The 26,735-nt window shown below is 37.4% G+C and overlaps 1 protein-coding gene across 1 annotated transcript in view; it reads left to right on the top strand.

Moving 5' to 3' along the window:
- syt6a (synaptotagmin VIa) overlaps positions 1-26,735 on the top strand; it is a 151,933-nt gene that overhangs the window by 113,528 nt on the left and 11,670 nt on the right. Inside the window, exons 4-5 of the mRNA XM_025006597.2 lie at positions 14,029-14,419; positions 16,084-16,645. Of these exons, the coding sequence (XP_024862365.1) occupies positions 14,029-14,419; positions 16,084-16,645 (953 nt within the window). The remainder of the gene's footprint in view (positions 1-14,028; positions 14,420-16,083; positions 16,646-26,735) is intronic.

The following is a 26,735-nucleotide window of genomic DNA, read 5'->3' on the forward strand; positions in this document are numbered from 1 at the left end:
TCTTAAACACAGCCATATAAAAGTGTATTTTTGTAGTAAATGAGTGATTATCTACAAGTACTAAAGCTGTGGAAAATTTTAATTTCCAAGACACATCTAGAAGCAGACTTTAACAATTGTGCATTGATGCAGTAACAGCACATAATCGAAGGCTTGTAGCGTACACAAGATTATATTAAACTATTTTTAATTAGTGAATTTAGAACTGCAACATTTAAATATACTCACACAGTTAGCAGGGAGAGCTTTGCCCGGCTGCCAATTCAAAAACAAAAACAAAAAAACAAGACTTTCTGTTTTTAAAGCTGGTGTAAAACACCAAAGATGAAGAAGAAAACCTACTGGCTCCAAGATTATTCTAAAGCTGGTGGAGACTAGAGAACCGTCTACATCCACTGACATCTCAAAACAAACATAGGAGCTAGTCTTGTCAACGTGCTTACAGTCTAAAATGTAAAAATCACAACACGATGTAAAGTTTTGTGCCTCTGGTTTTTTTTTTTTTTATTTTTTTTTTTTTTTTTTTTTTTTTTTTTTTTTTTTTGCTTCAGTCCAAACCTTTTCCTGTGGTATTTGATCCACTGTCTGTAAGATAGCTGAAGGCTGCAGGAGCTCAGTATCTGAGTAGAAAATGCACAAGAAGTCTGTACACATCTCAACATGTAGCACCAGAGTCACAACCCATGCTATTTGGGTTTGTGTGTGTAATGAAGCATCCACATGACTTGACATAAATTTTGACCCATCAGTAGTAAAACAGGTAACCTGCAAACATTCTTTTTTTAACCTAACCTTATTAATTATATTAGCTGCCACATAAACTGCAAATTGTGACAATAAACATATTAAAATGGATGATTTTAAGTTTTACCTTTCTGGATATGTTAAACTTTTCTTTTCTCTAGAAAGATGGAATGGATGTTTGTAAAGATCAGAAGTGTTCCAGTTTAATAATAATGACTAAGATCAACTTAGTGTGTGTGTGTGTGTTGGAATGAGTCTCAGCTAATACCATACCAAATTTTAGCTCAGGATCTGTAAAATTGACTGTGGTGGCCATCTTGGATTAGATTGTCTCCAAAAGGTAATCAGCTATAGAAATACATACAATATTTACTTTCTGAAAGTTTTTATTAAACTATGTCCAGTAAATCATGCAATAATTTGCTAACAGACAAACATTGTTGACTCCAACAGTTAATGCTGTAGTTTTAGGCAAAGACAAAGGCAAAGAGGAGCATCTGAAGTATGTGTTGTGAATTACTATTAGCAACAACCACACCAAAATTTTGCCCAATACATGTAAAACTGACTGAATTATAGCCATTTTTGCATTTTCCAAGGTCATTTGGCTCTGGTGACCATTTTGAATTGTGTAGGCTCCAAAAGTAAATCAGTTGTATATGTACATCCAATTAATATTTGCTGAACGTTTCATTAAAGGCCAACCAGTGGTTCATGAGATTGTTGGTAACAGACAGACACAACTTCAAATAGTTAATGATTTTAAATTGAAATCTTGTGCAATCTATTAGTATTCAGAATATGAGTTGACAGTCATTGTCAGCTATTACCACACCCAACTTCAGTTTAATATCTTTAAAATTGACTGAATTAGTTGTTTTTGTGCTTCTATAAAGTCGGTTAGCTGTGGTGACTATCTGGAATCAGGTTCCGACTTAGCTGTAGACGTACATGCAATTCTTGCCTAAAAAAATTAATCCAGTGGTCCTTGAGATATTCTGGTGACAGACACAAGAACACACACAAACAAGGGCAAAAACATAATTGTCCCTCTTCATTTTTAGGTGGAGGAAGATAATAACAGCTTTATTACAGCCTATTACTCTCTGATTGTTACCTTTACTTTAAAGCAAAATGCAATTTTGTGGCATCACTAAAAAAGGAAAACAAAACAATAGTTCTTCAAAGTTCTAGTGTAGTGACCGATAAATTAAATCATTGCATTTGTTATTGTGTGTCAAACCCTGAATCCTAATCAAACTGTGTATGAAGTTTAGTCTTTGAAATTGTGTGTGCGTGTCTCAATTACCTGTCTTTTATCTATAATAGGATGGAATATTCCTGACAAAGATGATCCAATTTATCATAGCAAACACAGAGTCCCCACTACCTTTAATGACTGAGTTACTATAGAAACCAGGTAAGGTTTAAAAGAAAACTTGGGAGGAAAAAAGGAAAAACAGGGCTTGTTTTGCTCTAAAACAAACATTTAATGCACACATCCACAGAAGCCCTGATAAAATGTAGCATCTCTTCGATTTAACAGAATCATGTGAAGCACTGGTGCAGCGGTGTGGTGCAGCTTGGTGAAAAGGGTAAGCATGCCACAATGATTTCAAAGCACAGGATTCATCTCTGAATTCACGCGAGCCAGCCCAGCCCGAAGGTCTGTACCAGGGCGTTTTATTTTCCTAAACAAAATACCCATCCTTCGTGCCACACTTCTGTGCCCTTTACACAAGACCTAAAACCCAACTGAGGAGCTTTTCAGTGACATTGATTCATGCTCTGTGGTACTGACGGTGAAAGGTTATTTTGGGCATCAAAGGGTTCTTTTGATTGACTGTAGGATAGAGATAAGCCACTCCATGCCATGCCTGTGATCATTAATAGCGTGCTAAACCCTGAGGTCAGTCTTCTCATGCTGTCAGGTGGGATTTTGTCCGGAGGTAGTAATATGTTCACACAGCTCTGCTCCATTACCCATCTGTCTAGAGAGGAGGAACAATGGTTTTTCCATCAATCTGTATTTCTCCGACACTCACAGCAGTCTTCTGTCTCTGACTCACTTTTACTGCATCATTAGCTCTCTGCATAAAGGTCATCTTGTCTTCCCAACACTGGAAGGTAACAGAGGGACAGAGAAATTAGGAGCATTTCAGCTTGAACTCATTTCCATTTGCTTTCATTAAGACAGAAAAAAAACTTAATGTAATGTATGCACAGTGACTTTGGAGTCCTCGCAGTCTAACCCCATCACACCTGTAGTGATAAGTGGATGTTTCAGATTCAGCTGCTGTGATCACTGATATAACAAGAGAAAAACAATTAAGTTCTTTTTTTATCTTTATCACGCATAGAATCTCTCATACAAAGTGCACAAGATCAAGAGGTGATTGTGGAGGTGAGATGTGAGCAAAACCTTATTACACAAATACTTTGACTCTATGACGTGTCTTTTTGGACAGGGATGCTGCTAGACTTGATGCTCTGTAAGGGGGCACAGGTCCCCATTATTACAAATCATATATTTTTAGTATAAAGGTGTGTGTGGAGTCGGTAGGAAGGGACCAAATTCAGTCAGGGCCCTGAAGGCTGAAGAAAGACAAAAATAATAACTTTAACTTAAAGAGTTAGTCTGGTCATCTTTTGAGTGATGTTCTGTCAAATAGTTATTTATAGTTAGTATCTTACCAGCCATGACATCAGTCAAAGAGCACAGAGTATGAAGAAAAGGTTTTTGTCAAGGCTAGGTCAACGGATAGCCAACCAATGCTCGCTTTATACTGTTTATCAGCCTAGCCTGAATGAAGACTTTTGCACTTTTCTTCATACTCTATGACTTTATCCTCTATGACTGATGTCACAGCTAAGAAGGTAATTGTATCTCTTTTCACAATAACACAGACACAGGCCGATTTTTTTGCAACAGGCTTTAATTACGCAGGCATGTCTTCATGAAGCTTCCAGCACGACAATGTATCCACTTTCACATCATTGCAATTTTGCGACTTCACACTGTTACTCTATAACAACCTAACACCATAATGCTGTAAAAACTTAAAAAATAAAATGCACAGAACAAAAAAGTGCATCACTGAACTGTACAATATTTAATCAGATCATATTTGCTGCACATTGAAATGAAATCAAATGCATTTTAATGTAGATTTACATGAATATGAAACACATTTTCACTCCTTATTTACAAAAATCATAAAATTATTTATGCATTATGAACTGACAAAACAAAACTTAAAGTACTAACTATCAATAACTTTAAAGGGTTTTTTTTTGGTATTTTGAGATGATGTTCTGTGTAAAAGTTATGATTTGTTACTATCTTACCTGTTGTAGGTAGCTATTGGATTTGCCTCAATTTGGAGAAATAGTTTTAATCAGACCAGGTTGATGAGCTAAAAATGTCTTGCCTGAGCAGACCCACTTCCAAAGTAAATTTTACCATCTTAAAATAGCTTCATGCAGGGGGGCCACCAGGGTGGTGGTGTGAAGAGGCCAAAGGCCCTCCGCAATAAATTTGCAGACTCCCTAGTGGCCCCCCTGGCTAAACATCCTATGCATAATCTGTCTGTTCCAAAACGTCTTATGAACCACTTGACAATATTTAATGAAACTTTCAGTAAGTAATCACTGGGTATTCATCTACAACTAATTAATTCTAGGTCAACCCCATTCAAGATGGCTGCCACAGCTAATTAACCTTAGCAAACCAAAAATGGCTGTTTCACACATACTGACCTAAAATCAGGTGTGTTAGAAGTTGAGATTCATCCCAACACATAGCCTAAGCAGATGCTATGGTCTCTCTAGAAAACTGGCATGCAAAGCAGCGGTTATATGCATTCTTTCAAGGAATACTGGTTTCAATTATAAATTTAAGAGAGGCAAGGACAAGCTTCCATGAGCTCAGTAGTGACTGTGCTATTCTCAGTTAGTAATATTAATTGTAACACATATTGTAAAAAAAAACCAAAAACCTGCGAACAATCTGTAGCTCTGAAGCGACACGCATGCAAAAAAGCAAACATGATATGATACGCAACACATTGTGTTTATGGAAGTATAAATGCTACACGTTAGCATAATTTTCTTTTAATCAATCCTAAAGTTGTTGTGCAATCAGAGCCAACTAAATTATTATCTGACTTACTTGTTTCATCCAGTGTTTACATTTGAACTTGCCTCTTTCTGCCTACTCCAGCGCAGAATTGCATTTCTGTAACACGAGCAACGTACTGAAGGTAGAAACAAACTCAAGTATTGATCCCATCATGCTAGTATCAATATTATCCAACACCAATGTTAGTATTTTATGTTGGTGTAGAGTCTCAGTCATCCAGGGCATGGAAAATCTCAAAAGTTGAAAAAAAAAAGACTCTTATTCTGTATGAGTTCTAAGCTTTAAACTGCATGATATTGATATCAATAATATGGCTATCAGGATCGATTCACATATTCCTAATGCAATGACAAAAAAGTTGGATGAAATGTGATATTACTTTTCAGACTGAGGTCACTTTGAAAAACATTGGATATGGATATGATTTCGTATCACATACAGTATGAAAGTGACCTGGGTTGGATATTAAAAATTCAAATTTTTCACATTCAGATTGTCATAAAAAATCAGATATGGGTCACATATGGGCAATAAAATGGATTTGGGCACTTTTGCCTGTTGTGTGAACATAGCTTATGATTACCACTAGAGTTGGCCCATTCAGTCATCATTTACTTATAAGTGCTTCTGTAAGTCAATCCAAGGAAGTTCAGATGTTTCTGAACTTCCTGTTTCTGAAATTTTCTTCTTGGGCCAACATATTTTGGGGTTGAAACAATAATTTTAGTTTTTTCTGTCTCATCATTTGGAGATAATAGTCACAAGACCAACCATTTGGCCTAAGAGATAAAGCAGTAAAGTACTTTGTACGGCCACTTTTCAAAAGTGTCAGGTTGTTGGTTGTAGGACCTGCTGAAGTAGCTTCTATGTCATCATCAGTAGTGTCAGAGTTTGTGCAGCAACAGGCAGATGTTGAAAAGCAGGTGGTGAGCCATAGAGAGAAAGAAGGAGAACTCTGCGGTGGGTGTGATGGAAAAATGCCAGTCTGGCATCAGATCAGTTGTTTGTCTTCATAGCGTGAGAATCTTTGATGACACTGAGAAGAGACTTCCCTGAGTGTCTGTGCGTGTTTATTACATTACACTGACTTAGCAGAGACCTTTATCCAAAGTGACATAGAAGTCAACACAAATTTAGAGAGGTTATTGAAATAAATGAGTTTTCATCAAGGTTTTATAACAGATGGGTTTGCATATCTCTTGGGAATGATTATAATGATTGAGTCATAAAGAGCACAAATCTGGTCAACAAAGGAATAAAAAAGACCAACAAGTGGTTCATTCATTTACTTGTGAAGCAGTACCTGAGCACTGATAATATTTATGTTATTTATCTTGTAAATTGTCCGTCTGACTTTCAAATGACTTCATGAAACAAGAAAGCGTGTCAGTGTGTGCGCTGCAGTAAAGCAGTTGTTGCAGTAAAGCAGTTGTTTACACCCAGAGGTAATGATAACTATTCTTTCAAATAAGGTGGGCAGTTTTTGGCTTTAAAGATAGCTGTGAGTATTGTGTACAGTGAACAACGCTCGAGATCCCCAGCGCTGTTGCACTGGTCTAAAGTGGTTTGCAGAGGTGGGAGTCAACAGAAACATCTTCAGAGATTGGAGAAATTCTAGCCTCGCCTGTAACCTTCAAATATTTACTCATGCTAGACAAACAAGGCACCTGTCTATCCATCTGATGATGCAGCAGACCCACCCACAGCTGGTCAGGCAGCTTTTCTTTACCTTATATAATACCAATAAAATGCAAGTTAGTAGCTGTTATGAAAAGAATAACAAACTTGCTGGAATGTACAGTATCATCCACATTGTATAGACATTGCCATTTAGAAATATGCTGCTGTTACAAAAAAACACATCTGTATTTATCAAACAAAGGAGTGTACATTATTTATGGGCGGTGTAAGGCTTGGAGGGTTCTAATGTAACAACATGCTTCTTTTCTTTGGTCCCGATCTGGAGCTCCTTTTGGATGATTTGCAACAGATCCTTTGGTCATATGAGTGGCCTTGGGTAATCAACTACAGGACAATGTCTTTGTATTAAGATCCCATTAACACTGGATGATCACCTTGCTACACTGTCTATGACCTGCTATACACAACCTGTTAAAACGAGGCTAGATTACTGCAAATTCTGAAAACTTTTAGCATGAAAGCAACCATGGTGGTGCTACATCTTTTGTGCTGGCTAAATTGTTTTTTCCTGCTGTTTTTCACATCCCTCAGATGCTCTCCTGTGCCCTCACAGCTTTATAGGTCCACCCAGCCATGCCTCTCTCAAACCGCATCAGAATGCAGCTACAGATTTCACATCTATGCTAGGATGTTTTCATGACCTTGTCACAATCTTGTTAGTTACAATAGACATGAGGCCAGTCCTGCTTCAAATTCTGGATAACCAGACCGTGCTGGTGCCTGCAGCCTCACAATATGTAGTGTATTAACTGATACCACTTTCCCCCAGGCCAGGACCTTGATATGCTTCCACCATGATGATAAACCACCAACCTCAAAACCATCCTAAACCTATCACAATCTATCAAACATAATCAAAATCGTACTGTGTTACTAATACACACCTGAAGGCCTCACCTGCAAAAAGCTAACTGTTTGTGCTGGGGTGCTTTGTCCAATTGGAGAAAACTGTCAGGATCTGGTGCTATTTTCTGTTTTGGGTTCTGTTGCTATGTTTATTCTCTGTGTTTCCCTGTTGTGTTTGTTTCTGTTCCCTCGTGTGTCTCTGTGCCGTGAACTTTCTTGAACTTTCTTTTCCTCAGTCAGTTCTATTCTTCAGCCTGGTCTCCCATCTCACACTTGTTCCCTATTCTCATTAGTCTCAGCTGGAGCCACTTACCCCATTCCTCTCTGCACATTTTAACTGCTGGCTTTCATTCAGACCTCAGCCTGGCATACTGGTATGTGTCCTGTTTTACTCCTCGTGGGCTCATTTATTCTTAATGTTTTTTTTTTGTTTGTTTGTTTTTGTTGTTGTATTTTTGCTCCCAAGTCAGCTCTTTGTTTTCTAGAGTTCTTTTATAATGTAAATAGTTGTTGTCTCACCAGCCTTTTTGTTTTTGTTTCATTAAACCTTAATTTCTTGAGTCCTTTGTGCCAGTCTGCATTCTTGGGTCCTACCTTCACCAAGACCTGACAGAAAATGATGTTTTTGTGGAGTAGTGTTGCTGAAAAGAGATGTTCTTGGTCCTAATCTGAAACGCTGTTTACTTTTGATGCACATTTAAAAAAATATATATCTATGTGTTGCAGGTTTACCTGCAGAATCCTGCACTAAAATGAGAAGATGATTGCAGTTTATTTCACCTGTCATTCATCTTAATGCTGTGGAAGTAATTTGTCCAGCAAGTTCCTCTGCAGACAAAATCAACTAAACATATTTAGGCTTTGATGTCACAATACTTAAATAAATTAAAAATGCCCATCACCTTTCATGCCAGAGTTTTACATTTTAAATTCATTTTATGTTGAGAAATGGGAAATTAGAGCCCTTTTGCTTAAATCACAAAAACAACTTTATATGCAATCTCACATGATATTGCAAACTCTTCCCCAATCTAATAGCAATCCAAATACTTGTTGTGAATGACTCTCACCTACCACCACATCGGATTTTAGCTGAATATCTGTTAAACTAACTGCATTACAGCAAATTTTGTTTTCTAATGTCAATTTGCTGTGGCAACTGACTTTAGAAAACATCCCAATTCAGGTGACTCCAAAAGTTTTAATCAGTCGTAGAAAGATATTCAGTCATTTTGCCAACAGACAGGCACACAGACACAGGCAAAAACATTATTACTCGCTGCCAAAACAGAAAGGTGGGCGATTACAAAGGCTGTGCAATTCATCTTTTGCACTTTTCTGTATTTTCTGCACATACGAATAAAGCAAAAGAAAATCCCTTGTTAAGTGTTTCCTTGTTTATTTTTGCTAGGAAAGTCCATAAGGACACAAAAACAATTTTGTTTGTCAGAGTCTGGTTGTTTTCAGCACAAATTATGATATAAATAGTTCAATTATATTTTAGAGTCTCTGAAAGGATTTGTGTTGAATATGTCAAGGTCGAACTTCCAGGTAAACAAATACAAGAGTAAAGCTGTCTCATGTCTGCTCACACGTGGTCATTTTGTGCCACTTAAGTGTCCAAATTTTCACACTGTGAGAGAGATCGGTGAAAAGACTGTTATTAACGCTGTTAGCACAAAGCTGAGGCATCAAAGCTCGACCTCCCCGTGAATAAAATCTGAGCTCACAGACATGATGCATTCAGATTTAATGTGACCTGGATTACCACTGCATCTGTCACACACACTTACAGATTCAGGAATCTAAGTTATCTCAGGAAACACGTGAGGCTATCATCGTGTTTATTCAGTGTCAAACTAATTTCAGCTAAATGTGTTTGAACATTCACTGCACTGAGGAGCTTCCACTGGTAACCGCTGAATCAGCTTCAGATTATTCATGTCAGCTTGAAGGAAATTAAGCACTTGTGTAGAAATAAGGCGAGGAATAGGTGAGAAAAGTGGATTACTGCATCCATCAAGACCGGCGCTCAGAATGTTCCACTGACAATGGTGGGTGGGTATTTTTTTAAACTTTTGTCTGAGGGGGCGTCAGACTGTCATACTCTGGAAGCCTTCAGAGCTTCAGCAGATACTTAGATTTGATGGCTGTCTCTGCGGTTGAAAACAAGTGCAGCTAGCAGGAATTACACGCTCAAACACAAACTCTTGACCTGTCACCACATTCTGCAGCGAGACGTTGTCACTACAGACGTACAGCAGCACGTCTGAGAGCACGGTGCCGGATCAGCCTCGATTTGCTGTGACCAAGGATGAAAACTGCAAGTGACAGTCCGGTCCACATGAAGCTTTGTGGAGAGCCGTGCAAAATTTCAGATGACATGGAGAGGCCAGGGCCACAAACAGCTGAGAAATCCTCCGCAGGGATAAATCTGAAAAGACTTAAAAAGACTTAAAAAGACTTCATCACGTCCACTGCTTGGCTAAGCCAAGACATTGCTTTTAATGGACATTCCATTTAGCTTGAATTTTAAACATGGAAGCTCCTAATATGTGCTAGAAAATCTTTTACAAGTCTGTTTTTAGAACTTTTGAGGCTTTGAAACATAAAAAGGAGCAGTCTGTCCCAATACACAAGTTATTATTAAGTTCTTTAAGCATGAAAACCCAGTAACAAATTATTTTTATTAGAGCATTTTCCCACTTCACCAGACTTTAGAAAGAAATAAAGCTCTTTTTACCCCTCTACATTTTCAGATAAAGATCATATTTACAAAACATTAGACAATAACAGCCTCTAAAGCTGCAAGTTAGTTATATTTTTGCAGGATTAACTGATGCAGGTAAAAACAAAGTTAACAAGAAGATTGCTCTACAATGCTTACTAAGCTAAATGTAATAGGTCTTAAAAAGGGCCTGACATACTTTTCTATGTGTGCATGGTCAAACCGCTGGCATGTTACCACCACGTGAGCTCGTATTCATACTGGTTTTTGATCAGCTTCACCACTCAAGCATCAAAGGTGCTGATAGACCTTTTTCTTATTTCTGCATTTTTCCACTATAAACTGGCAGTGAGGAGCAGTGGACGTTCAAGAGATTGTGGCTAAAATGCCATGGTTACGACTGCTGTCGTCAGGTATTTTGTGCATACCTGCATCTAATGTATGTTAATCAGTGTTCAGGTAACTCAACTGCGATTGGTCCAAAAACAACCGAGGAGTTGAACGGGATTTTGCTGCCTGATGAGGCGGTGCTACATAAAGAGGCGCTACAAAAGTGATGATGTCAATTCCTTTCCTTTGTGCATCCCAGCAAGCCCCATCCGAATCACTGTGCCATGTCAGCCAACTACTTACTTTGTCAATAGTTTTGTCAGGAGTTTGTTCTTTTTTTCTGTTTTTTGTTAGGCCAGGATGGTCAGCAAGTATTTATTGTGTAACAGTTTTTTTAGGTAAGTGAACTAAATAATAAGATCGTTTGCATTTTGTTTGTGTTTTTGGGCTGGGCTCATCCCAACATTGCCAGAACTCCCTTTTGTAAATTACACAAGCACATGTAAATAAATCACTTTTTTTCTGAAAATTGGCATCCTGTTTCTGTGGCTGCTTGAGTTGTGCAGAAGATGGAACACCTCCAAGTTATGTCCAGGCCAGCCTTAGGTTGGGTGTACCTTAGTTTTCATGTTCTAAACAAAAATATCTATGTATATATTTCTTTGCATTTACAACAAACACATAACTGAGTTGTATGGTAAATGGATGCAGGCAGTAGTGCAAGAAGGAAAGGAAAAATTCAAAGTGAAAACTGGTTGCACTGTTTGTGGCTGACACTTCATTCCTAATGAGCAAGGCTGTGGTTGTCTGAAAATGATGTTCCAAGCCTTTTTGCCTGAAAGAGAGAGCACTTATGAAAGGGTGAATAAATGTCTCAGAGTGTATTTCTCACAAACTGAAGTAGAGCTTTTGTTAGATCAGGACTATGTCACACAGCAGCTAGTGGAAGGTGAAAGTTTAAAGTGAATTTCTGCCTTCTTAAACCAACTCTAACCTCAAAAGTATCACAGTTGTTCTTGCAAATGCTATTTTTAAACCTTTACATCATTGTCAGTTTTGCATCACACATTTATTATGACAGAAACATTAAGAAATTTCTACTTGAAATGCTCCAGGCTACAGCGGGCTGAAGTAACAGCCAGCTGTTGCTGCTACTTTATGTGCCTGTAACTAACCACAGAAACTATGTAATGCAAAACTGATGATGATGTCAAGGTTTATAAAATAGGGTTTGCATGAAGTGCATAAAACTCCCCCACAAAACTGAATGGAAAAGCATGTAAAGAAAGATGGATGGATGAATCACATGAGATTGGAGTTGTTATAAGAGTTGAAATCTCCGCTGTCAATTTTTACTGTCAGTCATGCTTAAGTCACGGCTACAGAATAAATTAGTTTACCCATCATCTACGTGTTTCCAGTTTCTGTGATAAAGGTTAATAGTGGGCTGGTTTGTCAAAAAATCTATTCAAAAAAATAAGAAAAAAGCTTCAAGTTATTTTTCGACCAAACCTTTGATGTAGGTTTTATGTCCTCGTGTTTCCTGAGTGATAAATCATCCAACTGTGGAAAACAGCAATCTCCTTACACAGTATGTCTTCAGGACAAGCATCTTTTGTTGTTTTTCTTGCTCTGCTTGTGGTTTGATTTGCAGTTTTCTTTGTCTGTTGTGTGTTTGGCACCATCCGTTGCTTTTTTTTATAGACATTTTATTGTTGCTGTCAACATGCACAGTCCACAAAAATATAAGCTGCTCCTCAGAGCCCTAAGAAGAACAAATAGGTGATGAAGTTTAAGTCTCAAAGACCTCTCAGTTGAGCGAACAATTGAGTTGACACTTTCACACTTTTTATTATCATTCATCCTGTCTTTTTTTCAGCTTTAGTTAAAGGTATTTTGAAAATTCTGTGGAAAAAGTTATGAACAATAATATCTTTCCTATTATGGATAGCTTTATGAATGACCTCATGTTGAACAAATAGAGTTAAAATCTGACAGGACCGATAAGCTGACAGCTAGTTCGAAGACATCTAAGATCAAAGTGGACTGCTGCCATCTTAAAACAGCTCAAAATTTTACAGGGGTTTATGCAAATGCTATTTTATAAACCTTGACATTGTCAGTTTTCTGTAACACAGAGATTTATATTAGATGGCTTGTTATTGCAAGTGCAAGTAGAATGCTGTAGGACTTTCTTTTTCTTCAGCCTCGGGCACGTTAACCAGAAATATCATAATATTTTCATGAAAATTTTGGTGTTTTGTAAAACTGAAAGTCATGTAAAGATTAATAAAGTAGTGCTTGCATGAACTGCTACAAAACATTCAAGATTGGACTTGTTTTAGGATGGCAAAATCCACTTTAGTTCCACATTTGAACTAGCTTGTCACTTCTGTCAGACTTAAATTTTGTTTCCCCAAACTGAGGTGGTTTAATGAGCTATCTACAACAGGTAGCTCTAATTACTCTGTCTACGCAAAATGCTCTGACACTTAAGCTTTCTAGCATTTTGATGAAGTACAATTGTCTCAAATCTACTGAGGAACAATCACCCTAAAATATATTTTTATACAAGAATTGAAATAAGTAAAGTCTCTTAAAGTGTAACTTGAAAAAAACATCACCAGCAGGTTTCCACTCATGTCATTGATGATATTTCAGTTTTTGCAAGAAAAGGTCGAGTTGGAGCAGCCTCTAGCTATCTCTCTGAGTGCCATGTGAAAAAGAGTAGTTCAAGTGATCTCTGAGAAGCCACTCAAACTCTCTTCAGCATGTAACCGAACATAAGTCTGAGCAATCAAAAGGGAATACTGTAGCACATTTTTTCAAATTGAATTCAGTCCCAAATGAAGAGTGGAACTTGCTCCAAGCATTAAGGTGAAATATTTATTCAAAGAAAAAGGTAAAACTGTTTCCTGTGGATATTTTCCTTTTTTTCATTGGTCCCTGTGAATCCTTGCAGAGTGCTTGTCAGCATTCTTGGTGCATCTCCAGCTCTTTGTGTTCTGCCTATTCCTCAGGAGTCATTTTCATACAGCAGAAAATAAATGAGTTTGACTGTACATGGTTCCTTTTATCTGCTTCCTAGTAAAAAAAAAAAAAAAAATCCTATAAGGAATCTTCTGACACTCCAGTCCTAGTCCCATGTGTTCTTTTAATTCAAATAGCCTCTTTGTTTATTTTAATATTTTGTCACACTGTGATTACAATTACCTTTATGTCAGAAAATGCTTATGTGTGTACAGGAGTGCATACTGTACTTGCATTTGAATTGTGTTTACATTGCCACACTTTCCTTATCCCTTAGCTGAACTGTCTAATGGAGGTTAGTTTAATATTTATGAAGCACATCTCCCTGTATACTCTCTCTGTTTTTAAGTGTTATATAGAAACCACTGATACAGCAGCAGGCTGCATCAAAAATCATGTTCTAATCGACTCTCTTTCTCTCTGTGTGTCCTCTCTCACCCTTGTTATCACCATCTGTTTGCCCATATTGTCTGATCCTCTGTTTCTGGTCCCTGCGGCTCGCCAACAGACGCTACTTTTGGCCTGGTGCTGGGTGTGTTTCTTGTTTGTGGCCTAGCTTTGCTGGGCCTTCTTACACTGGTCTCCTGGAAGCTGTGCTGGATACCCTGGCGGACAAAGGCCCACTTCCCCAGTCCATCTCTCAGCCCACCCTGTAGCCCAGAGCACTGCCTGCTCCAGCCACCTCTCCTTCTGCCCAGTCCCCAACAGCCAGTAGTCTCCATGGCGACAGAGAAGGTGAAGGACCCTATGGGCTCGACTGGTTTCCTGGAAGCGGCAGTGAAGATAAGCCATACTTCTCCTGACATCCCCACTGATGTGCAGCTCTCCATGAGAGAGCACTTCCTGCGCCGCACACAGCGCATGCAGAGACAAACCACTGAGCCGGCATCCTCCACACGGTTAGTCTCACGCACACACACACTCATGTGCGTGCAAATCTGATAATATGTAAAACTGTGAAATGTTGTTATTCGCCTGTACATATGCTGAGTGTTACAAGCTGGCAATAAATACAAAATTTACAACATGTGGTGTGGAAGCTTCATTAGAAAGAAAAATAAATTATGTAAATGAGAAGCAGCTTCTCTGCTACATTATTTTCTGAGAGGCGGCATCAGATATATAGTTTATATTATACAGTATGTACATATAAAAATAAAGGATCTACATTGTTAGGTGTAATGTGTTTTATGGTTGGACTCGTCTCAGTGGTCTCTCTTTGTATTTCACTTTTGTAAAGTTGACCTGAGTCAAAGACTGAATAGAATGCAACAGGATTTGTGTAACTTTACCACAAGTAATATTTACAACATATCTATAGCAATTTTTTGGTTGTCCATTCTAACTGTTTATATGCTTATTTCTCAGTTATTTTGCTGATTGTGTTATTTTACCATGTTTTTGATCTTCATTCTTCATCAATTTTTTTTGTATATTTTTCTTTTCTCCTCCAAAGAAGTGAGGAGCTCAGACTAACAGCATTAAGCCATTATCTCACTGAGCTGTGACTGTTGAAGACTAGTCGGTGGAAAGCATTTGCAAGGGAATCAAATTTTTGCAGGAGTTCTTAGATTCCCCATATGACTTGGGAATGTGTGCAGTCTTTTTGCTTGAATTTTGAACATGTTTTAAAAATTAGGGCAACAGAGTTTCTCTCAAAATAGTTGCTGTGTTCTTTGTTTAATTTATGCTAGAGCAGTATTTTAACAGGGAACTCCTGTTGACAGAAAACATCCCAAACTACAGCCCTGTATCTCCAGGTCTAAAAATCCATGCCAATGATAAATATTAATTATTTAAAAAACTGGTCAAGATTTGCCAGTTCAGGAATGTACTCCAATCAATTAAATCAGACACGTGGAGACAACTGCCAAGGTGGGGTGGGTATGATGTAGGCAGAGGTGGTCAACAAAATAATGTGTGCGGCCAAGAATGCAGTTTTGCAAGTAGCGAAAAGAAAAATAGAACGTAATTTTCAATACCTGGCTCTTGGCCACAAATGCAAAAATTCTGTGATAACACAACTGAAAATTTGCCTAATATTTTACTCAGTTTTTAACCTCAAATTAGTCTCTAATAGCTGCAGCACAATATATACTACTACTATACTACTATCATAAATGCCTCAGTGCACATCAGCCTTTACCTTTCTGAAGGGCTACAATCGTTCATGTGCAACTGCAGTCATCTATAAAAAGCTGACCATGCTTTAATCTTATGAATATTTTGTTGGTGGATAAAAGTACATTTAGATCTGCACTGTGTGATTTTGGTCATAAAGATGTATGTAGTATTGAGTAAATGCCTAAATGTACACATGTATCAAGGTTGAATTTGCACCACAAGATTGAATTTCTTTTAAAGGATGTTCGTGTTGAGTGATATCTTTAAACCATGCTGCTGAGACAAGAAAAACCCATTGTCTTTTGTCAACACAAGTGAGTTTGAGCCCTTTAATTTAAAAATTCCCAGGGTTGTCTTCCACATCCTCACTGCAGCTGTTAAATACTAACTGCATCAATACACTGCCACTCAGTATTTTTTGTCATTTCTGTCTTCTCAGGCACAACTCATTTAAGAGACACCTACCCAGGCAGATGCAGGTGGGCAGTTTAGATCTGGGAAATGACTATGTGGTGGACAAGGATGAGAAGCCAACCAGCATTGGGCGCATCCAGCCTGAGCTCTACCAGCAGAAAGCCTCAGAGTCAGAGGATTCATCCAAGACTAGCAGTGGGAAAAACTGTGGCAGGATTAACTTCTCACTCAAGTATGACTACGAAAACGAGGCACTCCTTGTCAACATCCTCAGGGCAGTAGACCTGCCTGCCAAGGACCTATGTGGCACTTCTGACCCTTATGTGAAGGTCTACCTGCTGCCAGACCGCAAGAAGTTCCAGACTCGCGTCCACCGGAAGACACTCAATCCCACATTCAGTGAGAGCTTCCAGTTTTCTGTGCCTTATGAAGAGCTGGCTGTCAGGAAGCTACACATGAGTGTCTTTGACTTTGACAGATTTTCCCGGCATGATATGATCGGGGAGGTGGTGCTGGAGAATTTGTTTGAGACGTCAGATCTGTCACGGGAGACGAACATATGGAGGGACATCCAGTATGCCACCAGTGTAAGAAACCTAACTTTTTCTGCTTCTTCAACTAAATATAGCACATAAAGTGAGGAAATTTGTTTGATTGATTATTTCTTTGTTGTAGCTATACCTCTTATCACCTTATCACCTGTGTGTCAGCAAATGTGAGCAGTCTGGGACCAAACTCAGTCCGCTAAGATGACAATGCTCACTCCACATTGGCTGACTTGGGACAAATGCTGGTTGAAGAATGGGATGTTATTCCACAGTATTGTGTGACCAAGTTGGTGTGCACCTTGAGGAGGAGATGCCAGACTGTTGTGGCTGTGTATGGTTCTTCCACATTCTACTGAGGCTGTTGTCTAGTGACTAAATTGTTAAATTGTCTACATGACTTGTTTCTTCATAATTTAATCCTCCAATCCAATAAATGACACCAAACAAGATTCAATAGCAGAACAAGCTGTTTGGCACTGGTAGAAAAGATTTAGCAAGTTTTTTGATGGGCGCAGCCCACAAACTCAACTCTGCTGCCACAAATACATTTTCCTAACAGATGTGGAACCATTTAAAGGGAAATAAACAGGCTTTCCAACAATATAAGAGAGTCCAAGAAACAATGCTACAACAAAGAAATAATCAACCAACCATAAAATTTTCATATTTTTTTGTGCTTAGTTTAGTTTTATTAACAAATTACTCAGTAAAGACAGACACAAAAGGTTAACTTTTACCTTTTTTTATCACTTTTGATTCCAGACACATCTCAACTCTTTAGATACTGCAAATTAGGGTTGTCAAAAAACAAAATGTAATTTATATTAAAAGCTATTATCTATGTCAAATTGTGATATAATCAGTACATAGTTTCCACAAGTCTCGACTGGAAGAGGTATTTTTGCCATGTTGGTGGGCAAGTGCTAGACAATGGCTTTGAAACAAACTAAATCTAGGTATTTACTTCCTCATGACCAATGTGCGAGAGAAAACTATATTCAGAAGGTTGCTACTGTCGGGACTGACCTGTAGTCTACCTTGTGAGATGAAAAAGAAAAAAGGAAATGTTGGATGAGCCGGACAATTTGCCGCTCATCTTGCACTACGACATTGTGAATTATTTGGCAGAGACAAAGAGTGCCTACACCATGGAGGAGATATGTGACCTAAAAGCGATGAATTCATACAATCAGTGTTTTAACCAATTTGTAAAGGCTGTCTGAACTCTCTGTGTTAATACCAATGTTCTGGTGACTGGCTGGGTAAGTAGTAAAAACTCAGACAGAACAATTTATTGAAATGTGGAAAGCACTAGCAACTTTATCAATTTGCATGGCTAATTTCCATACAAAGAAGGGATTTGTGAAACCTTATTTAAAAAGCAAACAACAAATGGATCTGTAATGTTAGCTTTGGGGTTTAGCACTGAGCATAGCTGAGTTATCTACAGTAGAGACATTCAAAATCATGTAGTTCTAGCACACATACAATTATACTCTAACATTACTTAACATAACTGTAATTTTTTTTAACATTACTTTTACCGGAGTGATTCTGGACGTCTTCAAAGGCTGATCCTTGTGGTTGGTGTTTGCCAGCCAGACTCGCTGACCTTCCGCACTCAGTTCTTCCGTTTGATGTCCTTCAAGTTTCCTGATTTTTGGAATGTGGCATAAACTGTTTTGCCGAACCATCTCCACGGTTAGAACATCCTTTAACACAACATGAAGCAACCATTGCAACTACAGTCATCGTCTGAAACAATGTCTCCTCTGCCGTGGCTGAATCTCATTTCTATAGCAATGGCGATGAAAGGGGGCGTGTCCAAGAGGTGTGACGACACACGGGAACTATGTATAGTGACATCTTTGTCTCCTTCAATAGATTTACATCTTCACAAAAAGCTGCAGAGGCTCTGTTCCTCTTGTTACTGTAACAACACTGAACTGCTGACATCACCAGCATAAAAGTCCCTTAGGCCCTGACAACACTACACCAGATACTTTTGAAAAAGATATTTACGCCTTTTTTTTAAAATTCTTTACAAAGTGCAGTTTTTTAAAAACTCCATTTTGGTTGGATCCACCTAAGCAAGACAAGGAGACAAGGAGCTTTTCAGAAATTATGTCACAGCCTATTTTGTACATGTTCAGAATTATGATTGGGACACAGAAATGAAAAAAAAAGGAAAAAAAGAAAAACATTGCAGCTGTTTTTATTATTTTATTTTACATCTGTTTCCCTTCATTCTAAACCTCCTTTAGCCAAGCTAAGAATATTCCTTCTCTTTATTTTAATTTGTTGTTAATGTGGACATTCCCAAAACCTAGGGGTGTGGCACTGGCTTTTTTATAATTTTTATAAACAGAGAAAAATATAGATATTTGTTAAAAAGATGGGGTCTTAATGGTGTTGTATTGTTGAGGTAATTTTTCACATTCAAGACAGTGACAAAGTAGATGCATTCTTTGCCATTTTTAGAGACTATTTTCCAGGTACATGTGTCAGTGTGATTTAAAAGCCAACTTCAGCATTGAATTTTTTTATTTTATTTTCCTTTACAGTAATTTTAGATATACTATATAAAAGAAATGGAGGGAGCAACATTGTCTAAATGTGTATGTGTTGTAAAACCAGACAAAACCTAACCATGACGTTACCAACAACAGAATCATGGAGAGATGTTACCTCATCTCTGTTTTCAGGTTATCTGTCATTTGTTTGTTTCTGCAAGCAGCCTACTTACCCATTTGCTTTTTTACCCATTTGAAGAACTGAGCATATGGACCCTTTGATATAACAGCAGGTTACCTTATGGACTCAGCAAGTGGTCTCATTTCTTAAGAGGCGAAGATCTAATTTTCCCATATTTCCAAAATTAAAGGTTAATTAAATGTTATATATATATATATATATATATATATATATATATATATATTATACTCCATGTAACACATCATCTGTGCAGAGAACTAGTTAGCTGACTTGACAATAAACTTTAAACATAAGACACTTGTGAAGCACAAAGCCAGTGTATACTATATACACTATATTCATAAGTCATATTATCGAGTTTGGGTAAATATGTATGTGACTCTCAGGCACTACTGTGTGCAGCTCAGTGGGAGAGAAACTGCATGTTAACCTTACAACAGTTAAATCGCATATTATTAATTACTTCTAAGCTACATTACTAACTAAAGTTTGGTCACAAAAATAGTAAATTCCTGGGACAACATTTTATCCTTTTGGGGGTGCTAAAAGTATAATTGGCTGTTGAATAAAAGTGTTAGAGATGAGTAGAATCATCGTTTGTGTTTCAGGGTCCTCAAATTCTTCAACAAAAAATTTTAGCCTTATTTATCTAATAAATATGCACTCAATTTATTGAGTTAGTATATCTGTTATTAACAGCTACATTTATTATTCTCTCTGTTTATGCTCTTTTTTTGCAGTGAAATGTTAACAAAGCAGAGACAATGAAGGAATGGTTTAAAAAAAGACAAGCTGGAGAGATTTTTTTATATTATTGTGAAATCTGTGAAAAGTTTTGATGTCTGTAGTTTTGATGTTTGTACTAGTCCAAAAAAAAAAGAAAAAAGAATTAAAATTCATAAACAATTTAAAACAGAGTTAGGTTCATAGGTAAAGGCAGAGATTAAAGTTTACAATTTACAAATAAAAACTTAAGCATGCTGGGTAATACATGATTCAATAAATCTGATCCAGATCTTTTAGATTTAAAACATATTTAGTATTTTTTTCTTTCTTTTTTTTTTTGTTTGTTTGTTTAGTTTTATTTCTCAAGGCAACAGCCACTGTAAACAGGACTTAAGCCATTTCTTCGGCTTTGAAATTCACATTGTTGATGGTGTACTTCTGTGCTCAGCATGCACTCTTACTAATAGGAGTTTCACAGCGCAGCAGCACAAACGGTGCCTTATTTTTAGGCTGAAAACTGACATCTCAGAATTACTCAGTGGCAGAGATCTTACCTCTCTTCTCCTCCCCATCCTGCTCCTCAGCTCTGCTTGAAAATACGTTGTTGACTGCTTCTACTGCTGTGTGATAGATCTAGTTTCTTTTTCAAGTAAAACAAATACTGTTACCCACTAAGCCAAAACTGTTACCAACTAAAGCTTTCAACATTCAATGCAACCTGTCAGACATGCTGTGTAATATTTACTAGATTCTATTAGTTTTTGAATAAGTTTTGTGTGCCACTGCAGCTACTGCTTGAAATCTCAGCAAACATCAACTTTCTTTTTTAAAGCTCAACTTTAATTTAGGGTTTCCTTTTGTAATAATCTAAATGACAAATCCAGACATTTTGGCGTATAAACTGTATAAAAAGTGTAACGAGAACCAAGATAAAAAAAATGTTAAAGCTGCTGCTAGTGGCTCATTAGGGTCACTGTGGTAACAACACATCTGTATCTCTCAGTTTCTAACAGCACTCTTAATAAACCAAACAGACAGAAACACAGAGGAGAAAGTAAGCCTCAAGCAAACAGCCGCTGTGTGAAAACTAAGTTGTGCCGACTTACAGAGGAAGCTTCTGATCATCACACATGCCAACTATTATGCTTTCTCAATGTTTTATGTTGGAGAAATGATAAGTTAAAAAGACCTTTCATGCCCAGTTTTGAGGAGAAAATTCTGAGCTTAAAAACAATGGAAGTCAATGAGAGTTGGGATGTGTGCACTTAGCCCTATATAAGTCCTATTGGGGGCGGCTGTGGATCAGTGGTTAGAGCAGTCATCCTCCAACAAGAGAGTCGGAGGTTCAATTCCTGGCAGTATGCAGTCACATGTCAGGATTTACCTGGGCAAGACATTGAACCCCTCATTGCAATCTAAAACACTGATTCGACTCTATAGATAGATTTATTTAGATTAATTTTGTAAAGACGTAGTAGAGTGCTGTTTGAACATGTGTGCAGATGGGTAAAGGAAGGCAGATTGTGTTGTAAAGTGCTTTGAGTGGCCTGGTTGGCTTAAAAGGCACCATACAAGTACCATTTACCATTACTATAGAAGTGAGAGAGACTCTGGGTGAAAGATGACAAAAATGCATACAACTGGCTGTATAAGCTGTATTAGTATAAAGTTTGTGAGAATGAAATAAATTATTTTCAGAAAGTTTAGACAGCTCAAAAGTTAGTTTATGACATCATCCCACTGAGATGAACATTCCTGTGATAAAAGAGTGATTGTGTAAAAACCGTTAAAGATATCAAAATACCAGTTCAGCCACGTTATGTCCAACTTCCTTTGACTTGTTTATATTATAAATGATGATTTTACTGTAAAGTACGCCAGAACTATAGAACTATAGAGCTCCAGAGAGGGCTGGGTTTTCTCACCTGTTTTAACAACATGTCATTGATGTCTATGTGGAAATCTTTTGCAGTTGTTGTGAAATTCATCCACACTGTACTGCTACCACATGTCATAGCACATCGCTATTCCTGATAGAGCCGCATGTTTTGATGTATTTTTCCAGAGCTGCAGGACTAGTTGGGAATTGAAAACTATGACGGAATCAAAAGAATAACAGGTGAACAGTAATAAGGGTGGCCTAATGCTTAATAACTTGGTTTATTCTTATATTCATATAATTGCAGGAAATTTGTCACCTTAGAACAAGAACTTGTAACTAAAAATGAAGTTGCAGTCATTGTTCTTTCACACCACAATATTATAGCAGCACAGAAGGGACTTCTGCAGGTCACTCTATCTCTTTTATTGACCCTATAAATTCAGAGATCCTAAAATAAGAGAAAAAGCAGTTTTTATTCCCATTTCATTTTTGTTCAGGGACCTTGTGAGCATGTAAAGTTTTAAAAAATTACGTGTATTCAGGGAAAAACTGCTTCACAGTTGTCACATTGGACTAGCATTTTTCATGTTGGCTGTTTAGCGGGCCTTTGGTACTATTAGTTAGCCATGTTGTACCTTTAGTGTGGCAATATCATGTTTCAGTTTATGTTAGCTTATTTAGCCTTCCTGTACATTTAGTTTTGTTTAGTTTATCTTAGCTCATATTTTAGAAATTGTTAGATTGTTAGATTCCTAATTGTTGTTTAGTTCAGTTTTAACTTTATCATGATTTCATTTATATTATCTTAGCTACTATTTTGACTGTCTAGCTCATGTTTAGATATGTTTAGTTTCATGATTTTATTTAGATTATCTCATATTTCATTTAGAATATGCATGATTGATGTTTTTACTTCTGTATGTCTATATTTGATTTTGATGTTTTTATCTGTATATGATTCTGTACCTGATTGTTGTAAAGCACGTTGAATTGCCTTGTTGCTGTAAAGTGCTATATAAAAAAATTTCACTTCACTTCAATTTCACTACGGTTTTAGGTTGGCACCTTGACTTTTATGGGGATATTTAGAAAGGCTTGCTGACATGTCGTCCAGTGCTTACCAAGTTAACTTTAACCACTCAGGCAAGGATCAGATAATGATAGCTGAGCAAAAAGGCAAATCTTGAGCTTGCTGGTTTAACAGGAAACCAGAGTTTGTTCTCTGCTAACACATCTTACAGACGAGGTAAACTGTTTTTTTGCACTACATCCCTAGAAAAACAATACAATGTATTGAAGCACTTTAAAGCCTGTTTCCTGCATTACCACTAAGACTTAGTTGTGGCCTCATAGCCACTCAAAAACATAAGGCAACTCATCTCAGTAGCACAGCCAAACTTTTCTGTCCAGAAGCTTTTTTAAAAAAACCAGAGACAGTCAGAAGAAAGTGCAGACACTTTGGTTTTTCACAGTTGTTGTTCATACATGTACTTTTTAGTGGGCGATTTTGTGCTGAACTCCCACTAAAAATAGGAAAGTAGGAAATTGCTGTTTTCTCTTTACAACAGACTGAGGAAAGCAGATAAAGCTCCTTGTTTTCTTGGTAATAACGCCACTTGTATTTGTATCGAGGAGCGATACTGGTCAGCAGAAACAGAATGAAGCAGTAACTCTTATCGCCACCAACTCACAGTAAAAGCTGCAGGAGGTTAGCTGCTGTGTTGGCACGTTGTCTCATCTGTTGACTATTTTAGACATTTTGGAAATGTGTCAGATATACAATCTCTGCAAGAGGTCTGGAGTACTCACATCAGAACAAATGTTGAACATTGCAGAACTGCAGTGAATGTGTGAAATTAGCTAAAAACAAAGATCGATCTCCAGCCAATGTGATGTCACCCACTGAAATGTGGAGTCAGTGTTTTCAGCTTTCAACTTCAGCATTTTTATTGATTTCTTATTGCTGTTTTGACACTACTTAAAGCAGACCAGTGGCTCCTTCAGAAGCTGAAAAACCCGAACGCTGAATTAAAACATACTTCGTTAGTATAATGCAACTGTTTTTGTCTGGTTACGTTATGGTCTGATTTATTTTAAATGGGATAATAACTTTAAAAACATTATTTTCTCGATGAAAATTTGTAACATTACAGGTCACTGAAATTCATTTATGTTACAGTTTAGTTTCTGGGGAGCAGGAGAGTCACGGCTCTGCAGACATGCTACCTTAATAATGAGGACATTTTACCACTGAGCTAAGTTTAAAGGGATATTCTAGCCATTTTGATGTGGTGTTCTGTGGAAAAGGTATGAAGTATTACTATGTTACCCACTGCAGATAGCATTTTGAACAGCCTTAGTTTAAAGAGGCTGTCCTTTACAAACCCCAGCTGCTCAAGGCAGATGGCCGCCCATCCTGAGCCTGGTTCTGGTTCTGCTGGAGGTTTCTTCCTGTTAAAAGGGAGTTGTTCCTTTCCACTGTTGCCAATGTGCTGCTCAGCATAGAGGATTACGACGAAGTAAAGATTCAACGTATTCTGCTGGTTTCCTTCGATAGATAACATTTTACTAATTGGCTTTTTATAATGTATGTGAATGTTTTTGTACAGTGCCCTGAGATAACTTTTGCTATGAACTGGTACTATATAAAAAATGAGTTGAACTGAATTGAAGAAACAGAGTTTAGGCCACTCTAACCTTCTTGACGAGCTAATAATGGCTTGTCTGAGCAGACCCACTTCCAAAGCAGATCACTATTATTAAAGAAACGAAACTCAAATATTCAAAATTTATAGTATTTCATGTAAACACTGTTATTTAAACCTTTACTTTTAGTCAGTTTTGGATTGCACTATCAGGAGGTTTTGGTGTGAAGGATCCAATGTGCAGACTCAAGAAAACATGGAAGAACTTTGAATGAACAAAAAGAAAGACGTTTAATAATAAAAACAAAAGGCTGACAGGACAGCAGAAAATTATTACTCAAAAACAACGAGGAGTACACAAAGGATGGAGAAACATGCGCTGACGAACTGATGAGTGAGTGAAAACCAAGTGTAAAAGTAGGCTGAGAGGAATGATTACAGTGATTGCATGAAAGCATAATGAGTGGATGAAGTGCAGCTGCGAGGAGTTTGTAGATCTGGAGGACTGAGGGAAATAATGGTCAATGGCACATGGAGACAAAGCAAACTGAAAACAAACTAGACATGTGAAAGTGTTCAAGCACATCAAAGACCAGCATAATTAGGTACCTATAAATACAAAAAATAAATCGAGCTGCAAACACAAAAACCCAGAATCATGACAAACACATTGATTTTGGCACAAATATTGTGAAATTTCTGCTGTAAGTGCCTCAGGCTGCACCAACAGTGCTACACTTCACGTCTGCTGTTTGTACCTACAAACAGCCATAAAGTTCTATGTTAGTAATTGTGTATTTAGGAACTGACAGCGTTGTAAATATCTGTGGACTTTTTGCATTAACTACTATAAAATTACTGAATTTGAAATTCTTTGAAACATCAACAATCCACTTTGCTTTTGGCTGCACTCAGACTGGCTGTGAAGTTGTTATTCCTGTTAGACCTAAACTCTATTTCTCCAAATCAAAGCTTTTAACAGGCAAGAAAATAATTTCTCATACCTTTTGCATAGAACCTCTCTTCAAAACTACTGGAATAGACCTTTAAGGGTACATTCAATATATTTTCTTTCTTTTTTCTTCTTCACGTGTTAAACAGCTGACTAAAATTAGACATTAAACAGCAATGTTCAGCTTGTTAAAAACAGGACCCTCACCTACATATTTAGGATTTAACCTGTCGTTTTTCATGACATCATTATTTCTATATCCAATATCAGCGGCTGTTGTATAAATTGTTTTTGTGCTGTTGTGTTCACACGCTGGGTTTTATTTTTATTTTCTTTTTTTATGTAGAAGAACAAACAATTTCCAGAAGAAGCTTTAGGGGGTTTTATGTTATATGCTACACAATGAGCACCCTTATTTTGATTTAAAATAATATCAATAGTATGAAAAACTTTGGTCAACAAACAAAATGACTACACTTCCTTAACTTCACTTTAAGATTGCCTTTTAAAAGTTAACACTTCAAACTCCAAAAAGGCTCCTGGTCCTTTTTGTGTTGGATCACTCATGCAATAAAAAAATCTTATGTTACTTCTTAACAATTTCCAGGGGCCGTTTTTGGAAATGAAGTGTTTACTTGTTGTTGGTGCCGCATTAGGTGCCTCAGAGCGTTGTCACTTTATCACCTCCACAGAGTGCCGTTATGTGACAGCTCCCCTTGCTCCAGTTGTTGAACTTCTTCAGAGGTTGTTCAATAGTTTCAGCATTATTGCTTTGTGAGCAAAAAAAAAAAAAACAGGCATCCTTCTTCTTGGCACACAAACTTAATTGAACCAACCATTGATTTTATGACAAAGCCACTTGCTCACATCAGATCCAAGATGGGTAACATCAAAAATGCCCAGATGGTGACGGTTCAGCTAAAACAAGAACCAACATAATTGTTTTTCAGTGTGACAGTGGATGACAATATGTAGCCTAATGAGTGCAAATATAGCAATAGTAAAGTGCTGCAGGGAAACAACACGGAGCTCTCTTCACTCCACAAATCAGTGGGATTTATTTATTGATAACATCAACCTTCAAGCATTACTATTACAAACTTAGGAGAGAACAGATCCTTATCACTTTCAGGCTATTTGTCCTGCTTTTTTTATCAAAACAGTAAGTTTTCAAAGACTTATCAATGTCATGAAAGAAAGAGATTAGCG

The sequence above is a fragment of the Kryptolebias marmoratus genome, linkage group LG8, assembly GCF_001649575.2.
Source record: "Kryptolebias marmoratus isolate JLee-2015 linkage group LG8, ASM164957v2, whole genome shotgun sequence".
NCBI lineage: Eukaryota > Metazoa > Chordata > Actinopteri > Cyprinodontiformes > Rivulidae > Kryptolebias > Kryptolebias marmoratus.